Source organism: Anolis sagrei, chromosome 5, assembly GCF_037176765.1.
Source record: "Anolis sagrei isolate rAnoSag1 chromosome 5, rAnoSag1.mat, whole genome shotgun sequence".
Lineage (NCBI taxonomy): Eukaryota > Metazoa > Chordata > Lepidosauria > Squamata > Dactyloidae > Anolis > Anolis sagrei.
In genome coordinates this window covers 88,093,362-88,110,944 of record NC_090025.1, presented here as the reverse complement: position 1 = coordinate 88,110,944, position 17,583 = coordinate 88,093,362, and the positions used below count along the sequence as shown (strand labels likewise).

The 17,583-nt window shown below is 42.0% G+C and overlaps 1 protein-coding gene across 1 annotated transcript in view; it reads left to right on the top strand.

The window, feature by feature from the left end:
• SEMA3C (semaphorin 3C) overlaps positions 1–17,583 on the top strand; it is a 206,889-nt gene that overhangs the window by 173,599 nt on the left and 15,707 nt on the right. The window contains exons 13-14 of the mRNA XM_060778301.2: positions 10,719–10,807; positions 15,656–15,697. Coding sequence (XP_060634284.2) covers positions 10,719–10,807; positions 15,656–15,697 — 131 coding nt within the window. The remainder of the gene's footprint in view (positions 1–10,718; positions 10,808–15,655; positions 15,698–17,583) is intronic.

Genomic DNA, 17,583 nt, shown 5'->3' with positions numbered 1-17,583 from the left:
GCAGAGAAAGTTGGAATGGGTAAGGTGGTCTAATTAAAAGATTATGTTGTTTTCCTCCTGGTGAGAGTAAACAAGAGAGAAGGAGGGAGGGAGAGAAGTGGTATCACATAACACTGACAAACTTGATAATTGCTGCTGCAGGCTCCGTTGTACCTTTGGCAATGGCAGATGACACTTGGCAGAATGGTGGCATTTAAGCTCAGCAATATGGCTAAGCACTGAAGATGGATTGAAATGTTGCCTGTCATGTTTCTCACCATGAGTCATTCTTCAAAAAGTAGCATGTTTCCATTCCAGGTTCAGAAAAATGTTCTTCCATTTAGCTTCAGAACTGATCTATGCAGATAAATCTTGTGTTCGAAATTTCTAGGACTGTACTGTTCTGGACTGCAGGTGAAGAACTGGATTGATATCCCTTCTACATATAGTAAACCCTCCAAAACTCCTTTCAAGAGAAGACAAATCTTTGTTAGAGAACATAGGTCAACTACGAGGGTTGAATGAAAAGTAATGTCTCCATTTTCGTAACTCCTCAACAGATGGCAGTACAGTATGTGGTATTGGCTTGTTCAGTAGACTCTCCTCTACAGTTCCATTTTGGTGGGAAGCCTTAGCATTGAATGGTTGTGTTGTTAAAGTGCAAAGTATGGAACCCTGCGCAGACAGTCAGTCAATGTGACTTCAACAACGTGCAGTCATTGAATTCTTGACTGTAAAAGGTGTCACCCCAAAGGAGATTCATCAGAGAATGCAAGCTGTTTATGGTGATTGTGTTGATGTGAGTACTATGCATCATTGGACGAGTAAGTTTAAAGATGTTGAGGTGGGAACATCTGACTTGCATGACAAACCAAGAGTTGGACATCCTGTGACAGCAACCACCGAGTTTCACAAGCAAAAGGTTGACATATTGATTCAGGATGATCGTCATATCACTCAGAGAGAAATTTCAAGCATAATTGGCATTTCACAAGAAGGTGTGGGTCACATTATTGCTTTGTTTGGCTATCGGAAGATCTGTGCACGATGAGTACCCAGGATGCTGACGCCTGAAATGAAAGCGCACCAACTTGAAACTTCAGAGACTGGATCTCACCATCGTACGACATCTTCCATACAGTCCAGATTTAGCACCGTCTGACTTCCGTCTGTTCCCAATAATGAAAGAAGATCTGCAGGGACATCATTATGCTTCTGATGAAGACGTTGAGAGAACTGTGTGACGCTGGTTTCAGAAACAGAGTGTCGACTTCTTCCGTGATGGCTTCAGAAAACTTGTTAATCGTTGACAGAAATGTATCCAATTGTCTGGTGATTATGTGGAAAGGTGAATAGTGGTAGTTAAAGAGCACATTCTAAGGATTATTTCTGTGTTTGACTTATTAAAATATTTTCGTCCAAACCCAAGTAACGAAGATGGAGGCATTACTTTTCATTCAATCCCCTTATTTCCCTGTGATCACAGACGTAGAGAGTTTCTTTTTAACATGATGGATGGTCAGCTTTCAGTGACATACACCTGTACATATTTATTTATTTACGGTATTTATATCCCGTCTCTTCTCTACCCCCGAAGGGGGACTCAGAATGGCTTACTTTGGCAGCAATTCAATGCCGTTACATGTAAACAATTAAGTATAAACAATTAAATACAGTAACCATTAAGTACAAAAACCATTAAAATACATAAAATACATAAAACATTAATTAAAATGGTACATACACCATTAATTGAACAGTAAAGCCGTATCCTCAAATGCCAATCCATTTCCAATCCAAGTTCTGCTTTATGTTTATTGTCCGAAAGCTTAGTCCCAAAACCACGATTTCAATTTCTTCCTGAATGCCAGGAGGGATGGGGTCGATCGTATTTCATTTGGAAGCGCTTTCCACAGGTGGGGTGGCACAGCCAAGAAGGCCCTGTCTCTCATCCCTGCCAGCCGCGTTTGCGATGTTGGTGGGATCGAGAGTAGGGCCTCCCCGGATTATCTTAAATTATGAGGTGGGACATAGAGGCAGATGCATTCAGACAAGTAAGCCAGAACAGTGTAGAGCTTTATAGGTCAAAACCAGCACTTTGAATTGAGCTCGGAAGTGGACGGGCAGCCAGTGCAACTGACACAACAACATATATTCTGAATTAATTAAAATCTGAGGTTTTTATCTGCACATGTAGTAAAAGGACACAATCAACTCTCATTTTTGTACATAACTAGTTAATAAACACAGCCTGCCCTCCATGATCCTACATAATCGTGCCAAACTCACAGCAGCTACACATATTTGCTACGTACTAACCAGTAGGTACAAAATTACTGTTCTCAACTATGGACCTAGTGAAATAAAGCAGACAATTATGTGATCGACAGCATGGTTTTCTGAATGATAATGATGTCACACTTAGTGTGTATTATTCCCCCCATCCCAATACCTTAAAGCACCCCACAGAGATGATGGGCTGCCGCATAAACCTTTTGCTTCAGGGAGCCTTTTTATTTGCTACAAAATGGAGCTGCCTTTCAGATGAAAATGTCCAATTATTAATCCATCCAAAAGCTGATGGGAGGGCTAGAAAAGAGTTGACTATGGTGCATTTCCTAAACCAATACAAAAACAAAAGCACTGATTGATTTGGGAACAGTGCAGTTGCTGTGTTTTCTCTGTAGACCAGAATGACATTTTAGAAGCCCCATGTCTTCTCTTTACCATCTTAACATGTCTAATCTCTCCCCTTACTTCATACAATATTTTACTTATGAATCAGTCAATAAGTTTTTGACCTCATTCTTGCACCCATTCTATGGTGTCATGAATTACCTTCTGAGCTAAAGTCTGCACTGCCTGAATATCAAGCAAAAAGTGGGTGCTAGAAACAATATCATACGAAAGCTGACTGGCACAACCTGGGGATCACAACCAGATACAGTGAAGACATCTGCCCTTGCGCTGTGTTACTCTGCTGCTAAGTATGCGTGCCCAGTGTGGAACATATCTCACCATGCTAAATAGTGGATGTGGCTCTTAATGGGACATGCCACATTATCACGGAGTGTCTGTGCTCTACACCACTGGAGAAATTACACTGTTTAGCCGGTATTGCATCATCTGACATCCACCATCTGACATCCACTGGGGAGCAGCAACCAATAGTGAAAGGACCAAGGCAGTGACATCTCCGGCCCACCCCGTTTGGGTATCAGCCAGCACGGCAACAACTGTTTGGGCATCAGCTACTGGTCAAAGGACATTTAATAGAATACTTAGTCTACAAAGTTGGTATTTTGTTTGTTTGTTTGTTTGTTTGTTTTTAATGCAACACAACTGTTTTGGTCCGCTCCTGACATGATAAATAAAATAAATTAAGTGGTTATACTTTTTTTACCCCTATGAACCCCTTGTGATGTGGCATCTTATTACTACTAAGCATAGTGTAAAAAATACATTTCTTTATTGTGTGTTTTCTCTCTCTCTCTCCCCCCCCCCCCCCTGTGCTATGCCACCTTTCCCACTAATAAAGGGTGGGGGGGAGGTACATCAGCCTGATCCAGGGCCCATGCCATATCCCCACAAGTTTATTTATATTTATTGTGTCATCAGCAACCATACCATTGTATTACATTTCTAACAGAACAAAACAAACAAACAGATAAAAAAAACCCCACAAATTTGCAAACTTGGTAGTTGATTAAATGTCCTTTGACCAGTATCTGGCCACTTGGAGTGCCTCTGGTGTTGCCGCAAGGAGGTCCTCCATGGTGCATGTAGCAGGGCTCAGGTTGCATTGCAGCAGGTGGTCTGTGGTTTGCTCTTCTCCGTATGTCGTGGATTCAGCTTTGTAGCCCCATTTCTTAAGATGGGCTCTGCATCTCGTGGTGCCAGAGCACAGTCTGTTCAGCGCCTTCCAAGTCGCCCAATCTTCTGTGTGCCCAGGGGGGAGTCTCTCATCTGGTATCACCCACGGATTGAGGTGCTGAGTTTGAGCCTGCCAATTTTGGACTCTCGCTTGCTGAGGTGTTCCAGCGAGTGTCTCTGTAGATCTAAGAAAACTATTTCTTGATTTAAGTTGTTGATGTGCTGGCTGATACCCAAACAAGGGATGAGCTGGAGATGTCTCTGCCTTGGTCCTTTCACTATTGGCTGCTACTTCCCGGCGGATGTCAGGTGGTGTAATACCAGCTAAGTAGTGTAATTTCTCCAGTGGTGTAGGGTGCAGACACCCTGTGATAATGCGGCATGTCTCATTAAGAGCCACATCCACTGTTTTAGTGTGGTGAGATGTGTTCCACACTAGGCAAGCATACTCAGCAGCAGAGTAGCATAGCGCAAGGGCGGATGTCTTCACTGTGTCTGGTTGTGATCCCCAGGTTGTGCCAGTCAGCTTTCGTATGATATTGTTTCTAGAACCCACTTTTTGATTGATGTTCAGGCAGTGCTTCTTGTAGGTCAGAGCATGGTCCAGAGTGACTCCCAGGTATTTGAGTGTGCTGCAATGCTCCAGTGGGATTCCTTCCCAGGTAATCCTCAGAGCTCGGGATGCTTGTCTGTTCTTAAGGTGAACGGCACATGTCTGTGTCCCCACAAGTTGTTATGAGAGAATATGCTAAGAGATAGAACAATAACTGCATACAATTTCAAGGTGGGAGGGAGAGGACAGCTGAGAGGTGCCTGACCCCAAGTGCTGGTCTGCCCCTGCTTTTGTCACACCAGTGGAATGTAGTGGGGCCCGTGTGCAGCCGATCAGGGTGCAGGCTGGAGTGAGCCCCTGATTGGCTGCCTGGGAGAGCATGCCAAAGTGCTCAGGGTGCGGGCGCTCCTGGGAAGGAGAACCCCTGATGAGAGGATGGCGGGTGAGGTGCACAAGCCACCACATCCTCCTTGCCTAGTAAGTCGGGCAGGACATTTTCCCCTGCTAAGCCATTTTGCTTATCGTAATGAAAGCTCTCATGGTTTAATATAAAATAGTTCTGAAACAAATTAGACTTTGAATAAGACTTGCAAAAATTTTAATAGGAACACCTGCATCTCTAAATGAGCACCATGTTTCACCTGAAGAATTACAATGTGAATTTGAAGGGTTTCTGAGCGGAAAGAGACAACCAAGCAATTCTGAAAGGAACACAAAAAGAGTTTGACAAGATTATAATATGCATGAGAGAAGTACCTTGCAATTAGATTGAGACAGTCTTTTACCATCCCAGCAAGTTAATTCTGCTATAATTTGACATAAATTATTCCAGCAAAATTCAGAGAACAGGCTTATTTTTAAGCATTTCTTTTGTTTTCGTGATCTTGAGGGCAGACAGTCCCTAGTGTATTTGAATGAGTTGTGTGTATTGCATCCATATTTGAGCCTGCATTGCAATTATCTCATACTTGAAAGAAATAGGGACCACCTCAAAATAAAACTCATACATATTTTCCCCTGCTACGTTCCATAAAAATGTCATCCAGTATTTATTATATTTGCGTAGTGGTTTTTCTGATGTGGACAGTGTGCTCTTTCAGTTGTTGTCTTTTGCTAAATTGTTTCTCTGAGGTTATTTGGGGGTGAGGGAGCTTTTAAATGTCTATCTAGAATTCAATTTTCAAAGCTCCTGGTAGTGACTAAAGCAGGGGTCCTCAAACGTTTTAAACAGAGGGCCAGGTCATAGTCCCCAAAATTGTTGGAGGGCCGGATTTTAATTTGAAAAACACATGAATGAATTCCTATGCACACTGCACATATCTTATTTGTAGTGCAAAAACACTTTAAAACAATACACTATTTAAAATGAAGAACAATTTTAACAAATATAAACTTATTAGTATTTCAGTGGGAAGTGTGGGCCTGCTTTTGGCTGATGAGATAGGATTGTTGTTGTTGTTGTGTGCTTTCAAGTAGTTTCAGACTTAGGTTGACCCTGAGTGAGGGCCGGGTAAATCACCTTGGAGGGCCGCATCCGGCCCCCGGGCCTTAGTTTGAAGACCCCTGGACTAAAGTATTCTCCTTTGGCTGGGTTATGTTAAAATGTGTGAAAATGTATTGACTAGTAGCCAAATGCATAAATACATTTGCGAACCCCACCTCCTCCAAGATGAACTGAACCACCTCAACTGGGCTCTCCAGGCCAATGGATACTCTACCTCAGACATCAGAAGAGCTGCAAGACCAAGAACAAGCCACGAGAGTAAAGATGAAGATCCACCCAGAGGAAAAGTGTTCCTGCCATACATCAAGGGAACCACTGACCGCATAGGGAAGCTGATGAGGAAACATAACATACAAACAATCTACAAACCCATCAAGAAAATCCAACAAATGCTACATTCAGCAAAGGACAAGAGGGATCCTCTCACCTCTGCAGGAGTCTACCGTATACTATGCAGCTGTGGACAAGTCTACATCGGGACCACCAAACGCAGCGCCCAGACATGCATCAAGGAACATGAAAGGCACTGCAGACTACTTCAACCAGAGAAGTCAGCCATAGCAGAGCACCTGATGAACCAGCCTGGACACAGCATATTATTTGAGAACACAGAAATGCTGGACCACACCAACAACCACCATGTCAGACCACTCAGAGAAGCCACTGAAATCCACAAGCATGTGGACAATTTCAACAGAAAGGAAGAGACCATGAAAATGAACAAAATCTGGCTACCAGTATTAAACAACTCTAAAATTACAACAGCAAAACAACAGAGAGGAAACAACTAGGCACAGATTAACACCTCCCAGCAAGAGATTTTCCCAGGCTCAGGCAGGCCTTCAAATGCTAATGAAGGTGATCAGCTGAAACATTCACACCTAACTGCAGCAGAAGAGCTCCTTGCCCCACCCCAGCCATTCCACAGATATATAAACCCATTGTCCTAATTCCAACAGACCTCACTACCTCTGAGGATGCTTGCCATAGATGCAGGCGAAACGTCAGGAGAAATGCCTCTAGAACATGGCTCTATAGCCCGAAAAAACCCACAGGAACCTAGTGATTCCAGCCATGAAAGCCTTCGACAATACATAAATACATACCTTTGTTTTTAACTGCCATCAAGTAAACTTTGACCTATTGCAATCTCATGAATGAAGGACCTCCAAGACACACTGTCTGTTTAAATCCTGCAGACAATGGCTTTCTTGATTGAGTCTGCCCATCTATGATGTGGCCTTTCTTTTTATCTTATATATAGTCTTTTTTCCAGTGACTTATGTCTTCTTATGATATGCCCAAAGTACAACAAATTCAAATTAGCTATCTTGGTTTCTAGAGAAAATTCTGACTTGATTTGCTCTAGGACTCATTTGTTTTTTTTTTTTTTTAGAAATTTATGGACTACTAATACAAATAATTGAGTTCTGCATGGTCTTCTCTAGCACCACATTTCAAATTACTTGATTCTCCTATCAACTTTTTTAATTGTCCATGTTCCGTCTTCCAGGAGCTTGGTTTGCATTGTCCCTTAGTTGCATAAAATAGCATCCCTTTGCATTTTCCCCAGGGTTGCTACAGGTAACATAAATTTTGGTTCAGGCAAATAATCATAATCATCATAATACTGTATAAATTTCCCCTTCATATATGTGTATAATAGGCCTGGGTAACAACGCAAAAATTTGTTTCTAAAATCGATTTGTAATTGGGGGTTTTTTTTTTGTTTCGATATTTAAAATAATTACAAAATTTTCCAAAAAAAAAGTTCGGTATTTACGAAATTTCGTAAATATTTACAAAACATTTGTAAAGATGGCGCCCTTTTTTTTCAATATTTTTTCAATATTTTTTCAATTTAATTATTAATTTAGTAGAATAGGGAGGAGAAATTAAAATTATTATTAAGGAGGGAAGGCAGGCACTCACTCTGGCGGGCCCTCTAATCAAGGTGGTCAGTTGAAACATTCATACCTCGCTCCAGCAGACAAGAGTCCTTTATCCCACCCTGGTCATTATTCCACATAAATATAAACCCTTTTTCCTACTTCCAACAGACCTCACTACCTCTGAGGATGCTTGCCATAGATGCAGGCAAAACGTCAGGAGAGAATGCCTCGCTCGCCCCTCTCGCTCGCCGCTCGCTCGCCCCTCTCGCTCGCCATAGATGCAGGCGAAAAGTCAGGAGAAAATGCCTCTAGGCCATGGCCATATAGCCTGAAAAAACCTACAACAACCCAATCAGGGACATCACCTCTCAACAAAAGATTGCTCCAGGCACTGCCAAGCCATCAAATGCTAATCAAGGTGGTCAGTTGAAACATTCACACCTCGCTCCAGCAGACAAGAGTCCTTTGTCCCACCCTGGTCATTATTCCACATAAATATAAACCCTTTTTCCTACTTCCAACAGACCTCACTACCTCTGAGGATGCTTGCCATAGATGCAGGCAAAACGTCAGGAGAGAATGCCTCGCTCGCCCCTCTCGCTCGCCGCTCGCTCGCCCCTATCGCTCGCCGCTCGCTCGCCCCTCTCGCTCGCCGCTCGCTCGCCCCTCTCGCTCGCCATAGATGCAGGCAAAACGTCAGGAGAGAATGCCTCGCTCGCCCCTCTCGCTCGCCGCTCGCTCGCCCCTCTCGCTCGCCGCTCACTCGCCCCTCTCGCTCGCCCTCTCGCTCGCTTGCTCAGCCGGCGCCGAGAGAGGAGAGCTCCCAGCAAGCATCGGCAGGCGGCCATCTTACGTATTTCCGAAATGGACGGAAATACAAAATTTTTTGGCGCCTACCGTTTCGATATTTAAAAACACTTCCAGGTTAAAAAAAAGTTTTGTAATCGTTAATGAATTTTTTAACGAATTACGAATTAACGAAACGAATTGACCAGCCCTAGTGTATAAGGTTCATATGAAACACAAATGAATTTTGTGTTTAGGTTTGAGTCCCATCTCCAAGATACATGTACCTCAGTGAAGTACATCAAAGAGTTTTTCTACATGTATTCTCAATGAAGTGCTGGCAGAAAATGAAGTAAGCTGCCTACATTGCAGTCTCCTACCACTGAAACGTAGCTCCATCAAATGTGGTATTTTAGCCAGCTCTTAAATCTATTGTAACCCTCCCACATATTCAAACTACAAGAGATGGCTTCAAACTACAAGAGAGGAGATTCCATCTGAACACGAGGAAGAACTTCCTGACTGTGAGAGCCGTTCAGCAGTGGAACTCTCTGCCCCGGAGTGTGGTGGAGGCTCCTTCTTTGGAAGCTTTTAAACAGAGGCTGGATGGCCATCTGTCAGGGGTGATTTGAATGCAATATTCCTGCTTCTTGGCCGGGGGCTGGACTGGATGGCCCATGAGGTCTCTTCCAACTCTTTGATTCTATGATTTTATTGTCTGTACCCTTGGAAACCCTTGTGGATCATTGCCAAAAAATTAACTTCAGCAATGTATTCCCCTACCAATAATTAGGATAATTTACTTGATATAACTAGTATTTTGCTGTGTCTTAGATCTCTGTGGAAATTAGTGGCTAATGTACATTTAGATAAGAGTGCATATCTCTTTCAGGTTGTCCAGAGTGTCTTTGGTTTCTAATGATATAGAGTATATATTGATTTTAAAGCATTTTATTTTTTAAAAAACCTATATGGCAAGAGAAGCTATGTAAGGTTTTCTCAAGATGTATCCAAATCTGACTTATAATTCTGATTTTTTTAAAAAGTCTAATAATGGGAAGGAGAAAAAAAATGTTCAAAGCATAAATTCTTTATCCACCAGCACAAGAAGAAATACAATGCAAATGAGTATGAATATTATAATAACATCAATCTTCTTGGCAGTTTTCGCAGTTTGAGAATCATGGGGGAAGAGGTGGGTGAACTGCATTTCATATTGGCAGCATCCACATCAATCAGGCCCAAAGATAAAGCTCATGTAGCCCCATTTCTGGCCTATCCAGAAAATAATGATGTAAGAACCAAAATATTTTATTTGGAGGTTCATTCTCCTCCTCGAGACTCCCCTAAGTATGTATCCCATCACATGACGCAAGGACCACACCAACAACCACCATGTCAGACTACATAGAGAAGCCATTGAAATCCACGAGCATGAGGACAATTTCAACAGAAAGGAAGAGACCATAAAAATGAACAAATCTGGCTACCAGTATTAAAAAACTCTAATATTACAACAGCAAAACAGCAGAGAGGAAACAACCAGGCACATCTTAACACCTCTCAACAAAAGATTTTCCCAGGCTCAGCCAGGCCTTCAAATGCTAATGAAGGTGGTCAGTTGAAACATTCACACCTAGCTCCAGCAGAGAAGAGTTTTTTGCCCCACCCCAGCCATTCCACAGATATATAAACCCATTGTCCTAATTCCAACAGACCTCACTACCTCTGAGGATGCTTGCCATAGATGCAGGGGAAACGTCAGGAGAAATGCCTCTAGAACATGGCCCTATAGCCCGAAAAAACCCACAAGAACCTAGTGATTCCAGCCATGAAAGCCTCCCCTAAGTCTTGTTAATGGAACCTTAAATGAACCAAGAAAATTCTAAGCATAAAGCAATCTCTACTTTACTACAGCAATCTGTACTTCACAACCTCTGGGGATGCCTGCCATAGATGCAGGTGAAACATCAGGAGAGAATGCTTCTGGAACATGGCCATACAGCCCCAAAAAACTTACAGCAACCCAATCTGTACTTACCGCAATATTTCCATTTGCTCCAATCAATTTGGATTCTGTCAACATCAATGGACCCAATTGCTTACTCTGTTTTCTTTTCCCCCACTGCAGACCATGGTACGGTGCAGAAAGTTGTGGTCCTGCCCAATAACTCTTCAACAAGGGGAGAACTCATCTTAGAAGAACTTGAAGTGTTTAAGGTTGGTCTTTCTCAGACATATCCTTCCTCTGTCAAAACACTTTGATCCAAAATAGCTTGGCAAAGTGGAAATGTCTTTGATATCTTTTTTTCTGTTGTGTAACTGGAATTCTCTAAGTAAAAGGGAAGAGTAGCTTAAATCTTTCACACAGCAGTTAAACTGATTTTTATGTTGTCATCCTGAATTAAAGGATCTTGATAAGTACATCTTCTCCTTCAACCCCTCCATTGGCAACAGCTGCCAGAAGCAAATATTTTCGCTGTCTCATCATTGCAATCAGTTGCAGTGGCTTGCCAGATTATCATACTTTTTCATTATCCAAAAAGCTTTCTGATGCTGAGGTACAGCTCTCAAGTAAAATTGCCTTGAGTTGTTGTAGGTTTTTCCGGGCTATATGGCTATGTTCTAGAGGCATTTTATTCTGACGTTTCGCCTGCATCTATGGCAAGCATCCTCAGAGGTAGTCCCAACCTCACTACCATAGATGCAGGTGAAACGTCAGGAGAAAATGCCTCTAGAAAATGGCCATGTAGCCCGGAAAAAACTACAACAACCCAGTGATTCCAACCATGAAAACCTTCGACAATAAAATTGCTTTGGTTTTTCTTTTTTTTTCTTGTACTTTTAAAAACACAGATGTTACTGGTGTTGGAAAATCATAGGCTTTAGTCAATCATAACTACAAAAACGAACAAATAATTTACGAAGGAAAAGCCATAGAATGGAGTGGCCTTTGTCAATCATTTTTTTCCAGATCCCTCTATAGTTAAACATAAAAATGAGAAGAGCAGTCTTGTTACCCCACTCAAATAAATCAAAGTTACCTGCTTCACATTTAAAGACCCTGCCTTTATTCAAGGTTGGGGTAGGACAATCATGTGGTCTTCCAGATGTTGTTGAACTGCATTTCTAAGCTTCCCTCATCCTTGACTATGTTGTCTAGAACTTCTGGAACATCTTGGGTGGGGGGGAGCTAAATTATTCCCAGCTTTCATTATGTAGATGAGGGTTATATGGGAGCTATAAGCCCTCACCCAACCTATTCAACTTGTATGCAGAACACATCATGCAATGTGCAGGGCTTGATAAATGCAAGGCTGGGGTAAAAATTGCTGGAAGAAACATTAACAACCTTAGATATTTATTTATTTATTTATTTATTTATTTATTTGCTTTATTTCTATACCGCATTTTTCAGCCCTTGACAGGCGACTCAATGTGGTTTACATGGTACAATTATCAAACAGTGTCAGTGCAATTAAAACATAACAATGCAACAAACAGGATCAACAACATCAATCCACAACAATTAATAATCAACAAGACAGATCAACAAGACAAACATAACATAACACCTCAGTTGAAATCAGATCCGTTCTCATAAACCTTGTGCCATTCCTATGTTCCATTTACCGTCTTCCTATGATTGGTTGCACTGCTTAACCAAACGCTTGTTCATAAAGCCAGGTCTTAACCATTCTCCGAAACGTCAGCAGCGAAGGTGCCTGCCTGATGTCTGCCGGTAGGGCATTCCATAGCCGAGGGGCCACTACTGAGAAGGCCCTGTCTCTCGTCCCCGCCAAGCGCGCCTGTGACGCAGGCGGGATCGAGAGCAGGGCCTCCCCAGACGATCTTAATGTTCTGGTCGGTTCATAGGTAGAGATGCATTCGGAGAGGTAAGCAGGGCCAGAACCGTTTAGGGCTTTATAGGCTAAAGCCATCACCTTGAATTGTGCCCGGTAGCTGATTGGCAGCCAGTGGAGCTCGTTCAGCAGAGGAGTGGTATGCTCCCTGAGTGCCGCTCCCGTTAGCAACCTGGCCGCCGAGCGCTGGACCATCTGAAGCTTCCGGGCAGTCTTCAAGGGCAACCCCACGTAGAGCGCATTGCAGTAATCAATCCGGGATGTAACCAGATATGCAGATGACACCACTTTAATGGCCAAAAGCAAAGAGGAGCTGATTAGCCTTCTAATCAAGGTGAAAGAAAAAAGTGCAAAAGCCGGGTTGCAGCTAAACATCAAAAAATCCAAGATTATGGCAACAAGAATGATTGACAACTGGGAAATAGAAGGAGAAAACGTGGAGGCCGTGACATACTTTGTATTTCTAGGTGCAAAGATTACTGCAGACGCAGACTGCAACCAGGAAATCAGGAGACGCTTACTTCTGGGAGGAGAGCAATGTCCAATCTCGATAAAATAGTGAAGAGTAGAGACATCACACTGGCAATGAAGATCCGCATAGTAAAAGCAATGGTATTCCCCGGTCACCTACGTTTTTGAGAGCTGGACCATAAGGAAGGCTGAGCAAAGGAAGATAGATGCTTTTGAACTGTGGTGCTGGAGGAAAGTTCTGAGAGTGCCTTGGACTGCCAGAAAATCCACCCAGTCCATACTTCAGGAAATAAAGCCCGACTGCTCATTGGGGGGGAAGGATAGTAGAGGCCAAGCTGAAGTACTTTGGCCACATCATGCAAAGAAAGGAAAGCTTAGAGAAGACAATGATGCTGGGAGAAATGGAAGGAAAAAGGAAGAGGGGCCGACCAAGGGTAAGATGGATGGATGACATCCTTGAAGTGACTGGATTGACCTTGAAGGAGCTGGGGGTGATGACAGTCGACAGAGAGCTCTGGCGTGGGCTGGTCCATGAGGTCACAAAGAGTCGGAAACTTTCAGTCATCCCTCTAAATGAGAAAGGATAACTAGCATGCCGTTGTGTGCCATAGGCTCTTTCACAGATGGAAAACAAGATGAGATTGGACTGACAGTGCCCCAACTGTGATCCCATTACTTTTTACCATTATAGCAGTGAAAGTCTAACTGCAGTTTATCCTGTTTTTGAAAAATAGTTGAATGTCAGTCATGAACTTCATTTGACTACAATATCTATGTACTGAGAAGCTTCTTCCAAATACTTTAAAACTGTCTTCGTATTTTTGAACCAATATAAGTTTGTCCAATTCCATAGTCCACATTTGAAATTTTTAGAGAGAATTACCATTTCCATAATTCCCATCCTGCCATATTATGGGACTCTTGTGATGGGACAATGGAAAAGGGCACCAAGAAGTTATTTATTTTATTATTTATTTACAGCATTTAATCACTCCCTTCTCACCTCGCAGGGGACTCAGGGCAGATTACAGTGTACACATATATGGCAAACATTCAATGCCAATTTTGGCTTACAACATATACAGACATAGACAGAGGCTATTTAACTTTTTCTGGCCGCCAGGGGAGCTGTCGCTTTCATCGTCCATCTGCGACACTGATGAGGTACTTTCACATTCCCCGCATGCTTTTGCTGGAGTCTTTTTTTTTATGGCCTCGTAAATTAGTTAATTTAGCTTCCCCACACTTTAAGGTGGTACCTAATTTTCCTACTTGACAGATGCAACTGTCTTTCGGGTCGCAAAGATCAACAACAGGCTACACACAATTGGTTGGAAACCCACTCCAACCCGGGCTGGCTTCGAACTCATGACCAGAGTCAGAGTGATCTTAATGCAGCTGACACTCAGCCAGCTGCGCCACAATCCCAAATTGCAAATTTTCTCATCTTTGAAGAGAAAAAAATGTCACAATACACCAAGGTATCCTGTTTAGAAAACTGCCAACTGCCTTCATTCCCTCTAACCCTTGATATTTCAGAATATTGCTATGAAAAAAATAATTTGACCCAGGTCTTTGCTTTTTGCCAAAATCCAACTTTTTGCACATAAAGCATTGTAATTTGCATGAAAGGGCAGGTTGTTTTGGTAATAATTCATATTTTTCCTAAATTTCTTCTTACAAAAGGAACAAAAAAAAATAATTGGACAGGTTAGAGAGCATTCTGTAGCTATGAGACTTTTTCTTTGACTTTGCTTCAGTAGTATCCAGTGTTCCCCTGAATTGTGTTGAAGAATGGAATGTGTTGTTTGATCTGACCCAGAATCACCAGGTCCAGTACTCTTTTCACAACACCCAGAAATCTACCTATGTATTAGACTGGGCCACCAGTAGATCACAGTCTACCTTTTACCGTCTCCTTTATTTCACTCTCTTTTACTTTGCATTTCCTTGTAGTTGAAGACAGCACAACTTTATCTGCCATAACTTCATTTTTCTATTGTGATTATTCAATGGGCCCCTGCGCTGATTTATGCCATTTTGTGTTATCAGGATTTCTTTTTAAAAATAGGGTGCAATTTTACATAAGACACCAATTATCATTTCTGCATGCTGCTTTGTGATTTCTTGATCCATACTTATCGTCGAAGAAGTATGTGAGAAGAAAGTGCTAGCTAGCTCAGGATGCCCTTTGAATATGCTGGATGCAAACAAAATGTCAAGTGGACCAACACTTAATTTTTAATACTGACATTTTGCATTGATTATCTAAAACCATGAGCACTATTATGCATTGTATGCAGGAAATGTCAGATATTCTCCTCATCCTGCTTATGTGCTAAATAAATACGAGCTGTTTGACATAAAATGAAGTGCGCTATCAGCTTCAAAGCATGAATACAAGGATTTGTTGCAAACAGAAAGTGGTGGTTTGAAGGCATTAGTTGGCTATCTTCACTCCTGAGGTGGTTCTTTATGAGCTGTTCATTGGGAATTATCTAGAACTTGCAAGTGTTTGGACTGAGGGGCTTAACTCAAGTGATAGAAACACGTGGCTCAGACAAACTTTGCGCTGTCACAGACAATGATTGGTAAAAATCTAATTATGAAGCTGTGAAGAAAGTATTTCTAGAAAAAATGAAGTATTATTTGATGTATTGGAAAATGTTATAATCTTGGCTAACTGCAATAGAAAATAAGAATTCTTAACTTTCTTGATTTTTTTTCCTTGCAGAATAATGCTCCAATAACAACGATGGCCATTTCATCTAAGAAGGTAAAGAGAAGAACATTTCATAAATATTTTTGAAGATACAATTATCCATCTTAAATGAAATATTTACAAAATTATCCTAAGAAATATAGTTGAACTTGAGTCTGTTTAGATCAGTGTCATATAAGCCTTGCCTAACTTACCCCTTTGAATTGTTGTAGGTTTTTTTGGGCTATATGGCCATGGTCTAGAGGCATTCTCTCCTGACGTTTCGCCTGCATCTATGGCAAGCATCCTCAGAGGTAGTGAGGTCTGTTGGAACTAGGAAAAAGGGTTTATATACCTGTGGAATGACCAGGGTGAGACAAAGGACTCTTGTCTGCTGGAGCTACGTGTGAATGTTTCAACTGACCATCTTGATTAACATATGATGGCTTGACAGTGCCTAGAGCAAACATTTGTTGAGAGGTGATTAGATGTCCTTGTTTGTTTCCTCTCTGTTGTTGTGCTGTTCTAATTTTAGTGTTTTTTAATACTGGTAGCCAGATTTTGTTCACTTTCATGGTTTCCTCCTTTCTGTTGAAATTGTCCACATGCTTGTGTATTTCAATGGCTTTTCTGTGTAGTCTGACATGGTGGTTGTGAGAGTGGTCCAGCATTTCTGTGTTCTCAAATAAAATGCTCTGTCCAGGTTGGTTCATCAGGTGCTCTGCTATGGCTGATTTCTCTATTTGAAATAGTCTGCAGTGCCTTTCATGTTCCTTGATTCATGTTTGGGTGCTGCGTCACCTCTCAACAAACGTTTCCTCTAGGCACTGTCAAGCCATTATATGCTAATTAAGATGGTCAGTTGAAACATTCATACTTAGCTCCAGCAGACAAGAGTCCTTTGTTTCACCCTGGTCATTCCACAGATATATAAACCTTTTTCCTAGTTCCAACAGACCTCACTACCTCTGAGGATGCTTGCCATAGATGTAGATGAAACGTCAGGAGAGAATGCCTCTAGACCATAGCCATATAGGTCGAAAAAACCTACAACAACCCAGTGATTCCGGCCATGAAAGCCTTCGATAATACATTACCTTTTTGACTTCAGTGAGATCTCAGATCAAGCAATGGATAGTGCAATCCTAACCACTCAGATAAATGGAACTTACTGCCATGTAAATATCAATAGAATTGCACTGCATATCTGGACCCAACCCATGTTGCAGTGGCTTGTAGGTTCCCTTTTCTTTGTTCCCATGGTCATTGTATAATATTTGGTCAGCCAGATGTTTCAGTGTGGTGTTAGTCATTATAGTCACTTTCACAGCTATAAGGATTTAAGAAGACAGAACTCTAAAATTGAGGGGAGTGTTTAATGTGATGGGCAACGGCCTGGTTGCCTACTCTACAAGTTCAGGCAACTGTGTGATTGACACACCCTGGGCCAGGCAACCAGACTTACTCAGTCTTTGTTGGGCTGAGCTGGGACTTAGGCATAGTTCCCAGACAGCTTTACTGGCCAGACTAACCGTGAAATACTTGTTTTCTTTGCTCACATCTCTCCCTTCCCCTTCCTGGTATGGCTCCAACTCTATACATTCTGTACTAAGGCTGTAGCCTTCTTCAAGACCCAAAGGTTATTCCCTCTTGCCACAAAAGTAAAAGAGAAGCCAAAGATTGTGTGCAGAAGAATGGAGGTTTCTCAAATCTGTGAGCCTTATCCAAATTTCTAGCTGGGGATGGTGGAAATAAAATATGGAAAAAGGCGTAGCATATCAGATCTCTAAGCTGAATTTCACCCTCCTCCAGACAGAATGAAACAATGACCCACACTGTTTAAAATGTGTTAAGCATTTTCTAACAGGAAGGTATAATATTATAGGCAGATTAACCCGAAAGATCCCTCTGTTTACTTTGGCTCTTCACCCATCAGTAGCTCACCCTTTGCTTTCGTTGTT